The 12353-nt window shown below is 35.7% G+C and overlaps 1 protein-coding gene across 1 annotated transcript in view; it reads right to left on the bottom strand.

The window, feature by feature from the left end:
* Window positions 1-12353, bottom strand: part of LOC128223678 (serine/threonine-protein phosphatase 1 regulatory subunit 10-like) — a 40254-nt gene that overhangs the window by 2108 nt on the left and 25793 nt on the right. The window contains exons 8-18 of the mRNA XM_052932968.1: window positions 10151-10235; window positions 8446-8606; window positions 7739-7935; window positions 7046-7193; window positions 6505-6657; window positions 6139-6203; window positions 5657-5710; window positions 5051-5254; window positions 1385-1861; window positions 969-1035; window positions 326-502 (exon numbers count right to left, since the gene is read on the bottom strand). Coding sequence (XP_052788928.1) covers window positions 326-502; window positions 969-1035; window positions 1385-1861; window positions 5051-5254; window positions 5657-5710; window positions 6139-6203; window positions 6505-6657; window positions 7046-7193; window positions 7739-7935; window positions 8446-8606; window positions 10151-10235 — 1788 coding nt within the window. The remainder of the gene's footprint in view (window positions 1-325; window positions 503-968; window positions 1036-1384; window positions 1862-5050; window positions 5255-5656; window positions 5711-6138; window positions 6204-6504; window positions 6658-7045; window positions 7194-7738; window positions 7936-8445; window positions 8607-10150; window positions 10236-12353) is intronic.

Below are 12353 nucleotides of genomic sequence, written 5' to 3'. Positions count from 1 at the left end.
AATAGTTTTAACCATTCAATCCTGAAAGATAGCTACAGATTTGAGTACAAGGGATTCATGCCCAAAGAAGAGTTAAGGGGCTATTGGCCGAGACCCCTTTTGGATTGTTTCCAAAGCAAAAAAAAGTTTTTGAATTTAAATTGTTTTTTTATTTTATATTCTTTTTATTTATTTTTTGTTCCCTGGAGCCACAGGATCCGTGGAAATCCACAGATAAATCACATCCCTGCAATAATTATGAAGAATTCCACCTTAATTTTGCTAAAATAATTTAACAAAATTACAACCGGTACATGTAGATACCAGATCTTACAACTCAACCTACCTGGTCCGAATCTGTTTGGGGGTCCTGGTCCCATCTGCCTGGGGCCCATGAATCCAGGCGGCCCATTTCCCATCATCGGAGGCGGGCCCCTCATCCCCATTGGGCCTGGTGGGGGCATTCCCATTGGTGGGGGCATGCCCGGGGGCAACATCTGCATCAACATCTCCGGTGGTATGCCTGGATAAAGAAAATTTAATTTATGCTCAAGTAAATATTTCCAAATTCAAACACTGTAAGACAAAGTTTGTGTTAACTATAAGAAGGGGAAAGGATGTAGGCATTATTTCTTGGTTTGGGGCAATTTTTACTGAAACATCTCAACACTGTTTCATGCTTCAATGCTACCAGTGAGAAACAATGTTGAAAACCAATTTTAAGTAATTTCTATGATTAAAGGGCAACAACTCTTGGCTGGCTCAAGTGATACAGCTGGTTATCAAACTTGTCAAAGATATAATGTCTATACACATACTGACCAATTGAGTCATTACTATCAAGCAATATCGTTGGATATTTAACTGAGATAATATTTCCATAACATTCTGAAAAAAATTGGTGATGGTTGGACAAGGGCTTCTAAAATTATTTATTGAACAACATACTGAATGGCTTAGGTTCATAATGAATTGTATAACAAACATACCCATCTGTTGGCTCATGATCTGCTGGATTTGTTGCAGCTGCTCATAACTCTGTTCAGATCCACCACACTGAAATACACAATAATGTACATAGAGAATATGCTACACAAAAGACACATGACTGTCACATTTTCAAACATTTTGAAGCTAACTTGTTAGCTTATAATCTTAATCATTCTTGTAAATAACTACATTGTATGTATATAATAGTATGTTTGTGATTTTAAATCAGCAGTCAGAGCTTATGACTAATATTTAATACTGGCATTTAATGGCTGACCAATACCTGTGGGGTACTAACTGGCTGCCCATTTCTAGAAGGCATGAACCTAAATCTACTAAAGGAACCATATTGAGTTTATTAAACCAATTTCCTTAGCATAAGGGTTCATATATTTGAACTTAGTCTTGCACTAACCATAATGTTGTTGAGGATCTGTTGCACCTGGGCCATGACAGGATCTGTGCCCGGACCGGACGGCTGGCTCTGTATTTGAGACAATATAGCTGACAGGTCAGGGGGTAGGTTCAAATTGGCTGGGACATTGAACCCTCCAGGCCCATTGGGGGGTGGAGGACCACCTGGAATACCCCCTTGCATTGCCTGCTGATTGTCCTGAATAGGGCCTGGTCCCATGGGTCCCATTGGACCACCTGGTTGACCCCCAGGCATGCCTGGCCCCATACTGGGCAGGGCCATATTAGGGGGCATGAATCCTGCACTGCTGTTGGGGGGCATATCTGGTGGCATTCCCGGCCCCCCTTGTCCTTCTGGATTTGGGAGTAGTGGTGGTGCTTGTTTCTGTGGTTGAGAAGAGTTTGAGGACTTTTTGGAGCCAACAACTGGTTTAGGGTTGGTCTCATAGTTGTATAACAGCTGCTCACCTCCCGATACCTGATGTTAAAGTGAAAAATTGGATGAAATTTGCAATACTGGTTTCAAGTCATACCTTTCATAATAAGAGCTATACATGAAAAGTATAATGAACAATGTACAGACAAGGCCTATTTACCCTTCTTGGCCACAGCTGATACTCGGCTACAACCTCAAGTGCTGGACCCTGATTTTTCCCTCCAAAAAAATCCTCTGAAATTCCCAATTTTTAAACAAAGACAATCTTTAATTAAACAAGAGCTGTCACAGAGACAGCACGCTCGACTATTCCACCACTTTTCAGTGTAAGGATTGAAAAGTTTGGGCGAAACATACATGGATCACTTTTAGATTAGATTTCAATGCAATATATAATGTGCTGTGATATTAACATAAATGTGGTTACATGCAAATTTTAACCAGAATTTTTAAGTCTAATAATAAAGGGCCATTATTTGCAAAATACAGTTATCTAACTTGGTTATTCAATTAGGTTGGGTGGTTGAATACCATTGTATCAAGTCTCAATGCAATACATAAAGTAGTTGCTGAGATATTATCCTATGTGTGCTAACATGCAAGACCTTAACCAGAATTTCTAAGTAACATAATAAAGGGGCAAAAATTATATAATATGAAAGATAGAGTTATCTTACTTGATTAAATAAGAAGGTAAAATGGTTGGTAGCGTGTAAAACTTCAATGCATGATGTATTTGCTGAGGTATTGACTTAAAAGTGGTTACATGCAAAACCTTAACCAGAATTTATGTGCTGAATAAAAAAGGGACCATTATTTGAATTTATTGCAAACTAGAGTTATCTTACTTGGTTATTTATGTAGATTGGATGGTTGAGTACCATTGTATAAAGTCTCAATGCAATACTTCAAGTAGTTGCTGAGATATTAACCTATGTGTGCTTACATGAAAAACCTTAACCAGAATTTCTAAGTCAAATAATGAAGGCCCATAATTTGCATTATATTAAAAAAAAAGTGTTACCTTACTTCATAAATTTAGTAGGTTAGATAGTTGGGAATACATATATAAAGTTTTAATGCAATACATGATATATTTGCTGAGATATTGACTTAAATGTAGTTACACGCAAAACCTTTACCAGAATTTCTAAGTCGAATAATAAAGGGCAATTATTTGCATTAAATGCAAACTAGAGTTATCTCACTTGGTTAATTAAGTAGGTTGGATGGTTGAGTACCATTATATCAAGTCTCAATGCAATACCTCAAGTAGTTGCTGAGATATTTACCTGTGTGCTTGCATGCAAAACCTTAACCAGAATTTCTAAGTAAAATAATAAAGGGCAATTATTTTTCATTAAATGCAAACTAGAGTTACATGGTTTATTAAGTAGGTTGGATGGTTGAGTACCATTGTACAGTGGAAACTCACTAAACCGGACAAGGTCCGGACTGGGCAAAATTTCCAGTTTAGTGAGGATTCCGGTATAGTGAGGATTTGAAGTACGGAGTAAGTTTTCTCAAAATATTAACTGAGTTAACCTTTAAAGGCTTTTGTCCTCTAGGGACAGTTCAATTCTACGATGTTTAGACAGAGGTTGAGACATGATTAAAGCACTTGCAAAAGTGATAAGCATAATTAAACATTTCTGCGTTTTTATAATCTTGAAATTAAACAACTTGCGTAATTTAATGCTTGTTTAGTATGTTTGATAGTTTAATTAATGCACCGCTCTAATTTGATTCAATCAAGTCTTTAGATAGAACAACCCTCCAAAATGATCACTTAATAACCATTTCTAGTTCTTTATTTTCTGCAACAAACAAATTAATGTTTCAAACAATTTTCTTTTCACAAGTTTGATTATCGTTTGATTATCACGGGACAGTCAATCTACAGCGCAATCATCATTATCGATTATCGAGTTAAACCAAACATCACAGGTGTAATATTTAACGACGCACCAGCTGTCAAAACAAAGTGACACGCGATTCACGAATTCCTAATACACAAAATTATTTTGACATGTTTGAACAAATAAACGTCCGGTTTTGTGAGGTAAAATTACATTGACAACTAACAAATTTTTTGTCCGGTATCCGGAATTCCAGGGTAGTATAGCCCTCCTTATTCTTCGAATAGTCGAGCTAAAATATATAATGACAATCTGAAGATTTCTAAATGATAATTTTTCTGCTCTATTGATACTTTAATCCATTTTTTTTGGTTTGAAAAAGTACTCTTGAGAAATTTTCCCTGAAACTGAAAATAAAATTTAAAAAATCCGCACAAATAGGGGTATGGTGTCTTCCCCTAAACGGGTAAAAAGGCCCTCACAAATCTCATCTGTTATCATTTGTTTTAGTTATTTTGTTATCTTCATGACATCTGTAAGAAAACATGATCAACATAATTTCTTCACCAATGCCTATATATATATAGAAATATGAAACAAACAGAGCAAAAAACCATGCTTATGGTCCTGACTAAATCAAACAATGACCATTTGAACAATGCGTGCATAAAAAGGCAAAAATGTGCTGAGGATTCTGAAAACACTGAATATAACTGCAGGTTTAACTGTGTGAACATCCTACATGTTTCCTGTTATTGAATTTCCACCTTCTGAACATCTCGATGTGCAAGAATCTACGGAAATCCTCCATCATCACAACTGGCTGCAATACGATGTTCGCCATTCTTGTTTCAATTCAAACTTTTAATGATATAGCATAGTAAACTCAAGCTAATATTACTGCAAACAGTATTAAGGTGTTCTGACTTGCCGGCTATTGATGAAATTTGGTTGATGTATTATGCTCAAACATATTGACAAAGTTTGGTAAAGATTGATGAGAAATGCCAAAGTTTGCAAAAGGAGCTGGAATGAAATTGAGCCACCAGACAACAGGATTCTTGCCACACAGGCGACATAAAAACATATGGAATAGATGAAGACAGCAGAATCCAACCAAATTTCATCACTGAAAATAAGTTCCAACCATAATACCAGCAAAATAAAAGTGTGGAGACACCTCCAAAAATCTGAGACCAGATACTAATATCATTTAGAGGAATGACCTTGGGATCATAATGGTGGATGGGTTATTCTATATCAGTATATTTACGGGTGTTAGGATCTACTTATCTAACATCTCATTTTAACATCTCACCAAGCCCACTTATCTGATCTTATCATAACTACATAACCAATCCCAGATACTCACATCTTCTAATGGAATGACCTTGGGCTCTTCATGCTCTTCGGGTTGTTCCATTTCTGGCTCTTTGGGGGTGTCAGGCAACATGTTTCGGGAGAAGAACAGGGCTTGTAACACCCCTGCCTCCCTCTGGCGCTGAACGGATCGTTCCTTGCTCTCTTTGCCATACTCGAGCTCCTTGCGACCAAGAACCACAGGAGCACGGTACCACTGTGAATGAAGGATGATTTTGTTGTGTTTTTCTACTATGCATGTAGCAAATGCCCATAAATTTTTATCAGATATTATTTTTAAAGAGGGTCTTGTTCTATTGTTGTAGGTGTCAATATCTCAACAAAGATGTCATTCAAGCCCCAACGAGAGTACTTTGACCTGCTTCTCGAATAAGACACATGTTACTTAAGAAATGGGCAAATTCATGTGAGCTTTTGTGACTGTCTTTACATTAGAGAAAAAAAGAATAAGCAGATTTCAACTCAACCCAAAGTTCATTATGTCTGTTCTTTGCAGCTGAAAACCAGAAGAAATTATAATGTTTGTTGCATAAAGGGCTGGCTGTATAAAGAAACAAAATATATAAAAAACAACAACATTAAATTAGGTTATACTTACAGTAATCTGCTCAATCATGTGGTCATTTGCCATTCTCCTGACTGATTCAACAGCCTGGAAAATAAAATGATATGTGTACATGTTAACAATATATGGGCAGTTTTATCTACTTGAATCAGTTTGAACAAAGCATTCTTTGAAAACTCAATATACAAACTCATTCAAATACATAGCTGAGCAAACCTCGACATAAATCTGTATCAAAATTGAAAATTCCTGGTTCAAGAATTACAGTGTTTAACCTAGATTTGTTCAACTGGGGGTCCTGTGACCCAGTTAGAAACTACGTAGTCTCTGGTAATATGCGGTCCTAATATATTGTTTACATTCAGTGAAAGAATATTTTTGAGGTCAAAAGGATGCCCAATAATCTCATATTGGAACTCCATAGCATGAAAATTGAGTCAGGGACCCTGGTTTTCTGCATCAGGGTAATCCCTGGTATTACAAGATTAGTGATTTCATAACTTTAATTTCCCTACCCTTCTGTCCTGGATCATTTCTGCTTTCTTGGCCGAGTTGAAGTCCTTAGCTCGGTTCACATTCACTGTAACAATAAGATTAGTCAATTAGCACTTTACACATAACTAAAATCTCCATGTATAGCCAATTGTTAAACTTCTCCCTAAATGATATAAATACATGAAATAAGAACCAGCTTGCAAGCAAAGCCTCCAGTTTAGTTTAGGTGAACATTTGATCACATTAGCTTACATAAGCAAATTGTTTTGTTTTGTATCCCAGTTGCAATTTTATGCAGCCAGACTTATAAAAAAAAATACAGCCAAGTAATAATGTAAGAATCCAGGCATGTTGGTAAAAATATCCAATTTCAATGACTGTCATACCTCTCTCGTCTTCATCCAACTCAAATAAGAACACCTCCTTTATCTCGTGTTCAGGTTTCCAGGAGACTTTCTTCTTGTTCTTCTTCACCTTGGTAGCCCCTGTGGTCAGGAGGCCTTTCTGACTCTCTGTGGGCGAGGCACTTCGCTCCTTCTCTGTAGATGGTTTAAAATATATGTCACCTTTTTCTTTAAGTAATAATTTTTCAGTAAACTAATGTTTATTTAGGAGAAATCTCAAAAGGCTCTGTGGCAGAAACAATCTGCTCCTTCACTAGAAGACAGTTAATCAGGTTTTACTGTTTATGAATTAGTTCAAACAAATTCTCTTCTACATCTTTAGCGATTTTTTTAGATACATTGCAAATTACTTAGAATTAATTAAACCAACCATGCCATATGGAATGGACTTTTCAAATTGTTTCTACTATCAATTTTCTCTTTTGTTAGAATACAATTTCGGACAGTTTTTTTAAGGATGCAAGAGAGTTAAAAATACTTATTAAAAGAAATCTTATTCATTTACCATTAACTAGTATCTTACCCCCATTTCCATCATTATTCTCCCCTTCAATGGCTTTCTCTGCTTTCTCGGTCACCTGGCCTGTGGGGGAGGGGCTGTCCTCTATACTTTCCTCCTTTTTCTCTTCTTCAGGTGACGGCTCGGCCTCCTGTTGAGTGTCTTTGTAAAACTGCAACGTTTGGTAGTTATTTTGTTATAAATGCAATTGAGTACTGCTAGTTGGCACAAAATATTTGTAGCTGAAGTGACATGCATGATATTGCTAATTTTGAAAACATTTTGCCAAATTCAGTATCAATTTCTGTTGAAATTCAATACCTGCACATTATAAACCCATCCCCTTACATACCTGCATCACTTTTCATTTATATAATAAGGGACTTGTTAATGTCATGCGTGGAGGAGTGGCGGACATAAATGGGTTGCTAGACACAGGATGATTCCCAACAGGCGTTGACACTGCCACCAGGGAAGTAGACATGGCTGGATTATTTTTTTCAGAAAAAAGGAATTTTTATGCCTAGAACAACTGACACCATGGATTTGCAAAATAACATGCCCAGGATTTCAACAATACAATTTGCAGTCTAAATCTCTTGGGCATGCCCGCCACTCTCACGCCTGGGGCAAAACATTGGTTGACACATAGCACATAACAAGATAAACTAATGGTTACGTTGAAACATTGATGCAAAAGCCAACTTTAATACTCACAGATGGAACGGATGGTAGTGACTTTGCAATTGCAGTGTTGGGTGAGACTGGACTAGGTGGAGCGTTTGGCGCCTTGCCGGAGCTACTAGTGGGTGGGGTAGCCCCAGAGCTACGTCGCTTCTTCTTCACTGGTCTCACTGCAGACTTGGTATCGAGGCTCTCCATGAAACCAGTGCTCTCGTGAATCTCATAGTTTGCTGTGAAACGGAAATAAGGATTTAATGACAGCCTGGAAGGAGTTTAAAATGCATATAATACATTAAAAAAAGCAATTAAAAACAGCCCTTGGACAAGATGCTCTAGTTTATTGAAAATGATTATGTCAAGTACAGATTCAAGCTCTCATGATAAAAGAATGTGAATTAAAGTAATAATTGATTTCGAAATATAAAAATTTATTTGAGAAGATAATGTACATGGTGAACAATTAGTACAAACAAATTCCTTAGAAAATAATGTCCTTAATACAATTAAATCACCGATTTTACTTCAGTAAGACGACAGCTAAAACATATGTTATTCACTTAATGGTAATGAAGTACACGTCGGGTAAAAAAAATAAATCAAGGAGCATTTTCAAGACAGTAATATTCCATTAGCATTAGAAATATTCGAGTCTTGCAAACAAACCTAAATTTGCTTGTAGTTATATTTTTCATACCCATTACACAAGCTGTAAAAATGGTTTAATATTTTAGTAATTTTACATTTAGATCTGGCAGGAATAATCTTGATTTTTCCATGCATTTCTCCAGGAGATGTAGGCGAGTTTGAGGCTGTGGTTGTGGATGTTGTTGATGGAACTGTCAGTGGCGGGGGCATTTGTAACCGAGATCGCTTGCTGGGGAGATCAGACTTAATGTCAGACCTGGCGTAAGAGAAGAAATTATTACTTATAGGTGAAGAAATTTTAAGCACAAGAAAATTAAAAGATTAACAGAATATTGGTATTGAAGATGTATTGCTATAATGTTATTCTATGACAATATGGACCATGTATATAACCATCTTGCACTACATCAAATATTGAGAATGGGTCAATTAGCATGGGTTCAACAATACATTATAGATTTTTTCAAGGCACTAATTCAGTCTCAATATTACAGATGATATTAAAGCTTGTCTCGGACTCAATTTTACTCGAGTAGTAAGAGGCACAAAACAGGCTCATTATAAAAGAAGATATTTTTACAAATATCTGTACAGATCTCGGCACGAAAGAAATACATCAACATGGTCCATGTTCTAAACTAAACAGGCATTTGGCACGAGTCATATTGTTATGTATTAACTTTTTTTTTTACAAATATGGGTTTCTGGTCTGTATTTTATACTATATTTCTATAATTTCAATTTGCCTCAATAAGAGTCATTTTCAACCAAAGGACCTAGGTATAAAAAAAGATTTCATAGCCAAATATATAAAGGGTTGGCAGGGATTTTTTTTTTTTTTGGGGGGGGGGGGGGGGCAAAATTCACTTTGTTGTTAAGTACGAGTTCAAGGGTATCTAGGTTTAAAAATGCTCAATGAAATTATTATTACATGATAAATATCAGCCATCAATATAACATCCTTGGGTTAAACACAAGTTTAATGACAATTCATGTGAAATGTCACTGTGAGCAATTTTAATTAACGTTTAAGAATTGTTTTAATTTGAAGCTCTCAAACTTCAAGGACAGTTTTCTACATGTTTTGGAAATCATATTGGGAGTGCATATAATTGCAATCGGACATTATGTACAGGAAATTTCCACTTCATAACCATTGATTCAATATAAGGAACATAATCTTCAATTGTAATTGAAATTTTCTGAGGGTGGGGGAGGGGGACAGCAGACTTACAGAGGATGTAAGATTCTGGTTGATTCACATCTGGCAAGACTAATCCCTGGGAAATACACTTGGATACAACCTGTGCTTTAATATATAGAGACCATAGCCTTTGTCATTGGAGATATATCAAACTCAGGCCAATCAGCATTATCAAAACTTAATTGAGGAGCTTTGGTTGAATATGCTAACATCACATGTGTTTTTGATTTGCAGTGTTGACATCAGGAGACATTTCTTTATGTGAAATATTAATCACAAGTTCTGGCATTTTTATTTTACAGGCATTGCATAAAAACAGACCACTGAAATTTCTCACAACAGTAGGACTATATTTTGTAAAGGGCTGCGGTTTAAGAGAATATAAACAACGCAATACACTAGGATTTTCAGTCTATACAGAAGTTATGGCTTATTTAAATTTCAAGCAATTATCAGACCACTAACTCGAAGAATAATAACTGAATCTCTCTTAGCACAAGTTTTGCAAATTTCTCAAATACTACGTTTCAGTCTTTGCCTATTTCTGCCTATAAGAAATATAAACAATGCAATCCAGTTGCAATTTTGGTCCTTACCCAGTACGTTTTGGTATAGGTTTACTAAGGTCAGCATTTTTTGGCAGTTTAGCAGGAGGCGGGGTTGTTTCTTCATCTACAAGACCTGGCGATACATAAACAAGACTGGTCATTATTAGAGTAATGTACATAAAGATAAGGACAAAGGTGTTCTTTTTCATGGTTTTATTTTTGTATTGATGTACATGTACATAAATACTGTAGTGACATTGTCCCCTTAAAGCCTTCCATGAATTGACCATCAAAAACAAGTAAGCAGTCAGCTCCATCAGCAGGCAACCATTTGATGACTCGCTTATGGCCAGCCACTGTATATTTTAGCAAACACTGAGATTTTTGCATTCTTAAAATAGCATGACTACATAACTCTTTACCTAAAAGAATCGTATGAACTAAAAATAATAAAGAGTACTTTTTTCTTAAAATTGTAAAACTGTTATCTATATGCGAGTTCTCTGATAACTCCATAAACCTTCATGACAATTTTTGATCCCTAGGCATTTTCAGTATTATTTTCAGGGTATTGCTTGCAGATTATGGACTACTACAGTATATGGAAAGAAATTGTAGTTTGTATTTTTGCTCTTTATCTAAACTGACATCGGACATGAAATGAACTATTTTGCATTATTTTCAGTCTTCTTAAAAAATAATACCAGTTCACCACGCATGCAAACTTCACACATTTGAGTATCAGATACCCCATCTGATATTCCATTTTCAGTATCAGGTTTCCACAGCAGCAAATCCTTTAGGATGTCAAAAAGCTGCCGTCAGAAAACGGACTATGATTGCTTTGTAATGATTACAGAATTATAAATAGCTAATTGTAATTCACTCTAGATTGTCGAGTTCATGGAAAGCTTTAGAGAGCTACATCAATATTTATCACATCATCAATATCACAGATAACTATGAATAATATAGCCAAGTCATTCAACAATACACAAGTTATTCAATAGGGAATACTTGTAAAATGTAAATCTGCTCATAATTCTGAATGCAGCAATATCAACAATAACTACCCAAAACAACCATATCTTTCACATTCCACATAAAATTCTCAGATCAATAAAATTAAATACTGAAAATCCATTTTTAACAGTTTCAGTAATGTAAAATCCATGCAATGATTTGCCACGAAAATATTTTTCCATAAAAAATTAATAGCAAAAATGCTTGTATACTGATCAAAATAATTTAAGAACCACTGGTTAGGCAATAAGTAATGAAGACATTGACACCATATTTCAAGTATCGGAATACTAAACAATTTTTTTTTAAGTAATTCCTAAAATGACTTGTTCCAACTGATAAGCCAACCAGCAGCAAACTGTTAATTTATCAAAAAACAGGGTCATGGGAATAACAGAGAGCATAGATGTAATGTGAAGCCCAATATTGACATTTGGTGTAAATTAAGTAATATGCAAAAAGTAACGTTCCGCATAATCAATGTTTTTGTAACTCAAAAAGCCAAATGTGGTCCTGAAATTAAGTTGTAAAGTATATCATGCCATTAAATATATTGATTATTTTTATTTCTTGTTCTCACATTATTGATTTAAAACTGTCCCTGCGCTACTTTTGCACTAATACAAAACCAATAAAACATTGGCTTGCTTTCACTATTTTGACTTAATAATTAATAACATCAATCCCACTGTGTGCAAAATAGCATTGCTAAAAGATAACACACTAACAATAATAATTCATAACATCTTAAATTACTGAACTATAAATATATTACACCTGTGGCCATTATACTCTGGACAAAACTATTTAATAAAATGTTGTTTAAACAGCAGTATTCATGTTAGTATAGCATTAACTGCTTCCATACCCACTGTCAATTAAAAGGGTGGGCAAGTTTATTTATACTCACATTCGGGCAAGGCCCATTCAGCAAGTGCTACGGTAATTGTAAGTCATGCAAGGTTTTTAAAACATGGCACACAGACTGTATGTAACCCTGGTTAGAGGTACCCTGATTCCTTCGCGTGCACCAGTGTAAAGCACTGACACAATGGGGACCCAATTAAAGGCCTTCCCGGAAGAAGATTTGCATTTTTTTAGTGGTGCGGGGAAGAATCGAACATGCGACCCCTGAATTGATAGTTAAGTGTGCTACCACTAGATCAAGGATCCGCCCCACTTCAAATTTCTTGTCTATTTGTACAAAGATAATAGTTAAAGATTCTCT

This window comes from Mya arenaria, chromosome 17 (assembly GCF_026914265.1).
Source record: "Mya arenaria isolate MELC-2E11 chromosome 17, ASM2691426v1".
Classification (NCBI taxonomy): Eukaryota; Metazoa; Mollusca; class Bivalvia; order Myida; family Myidae; genus Mya; species Mya arenaria.
This window is presented reverse-complemented; position numbering and strand designations above follow the sequence as displayed.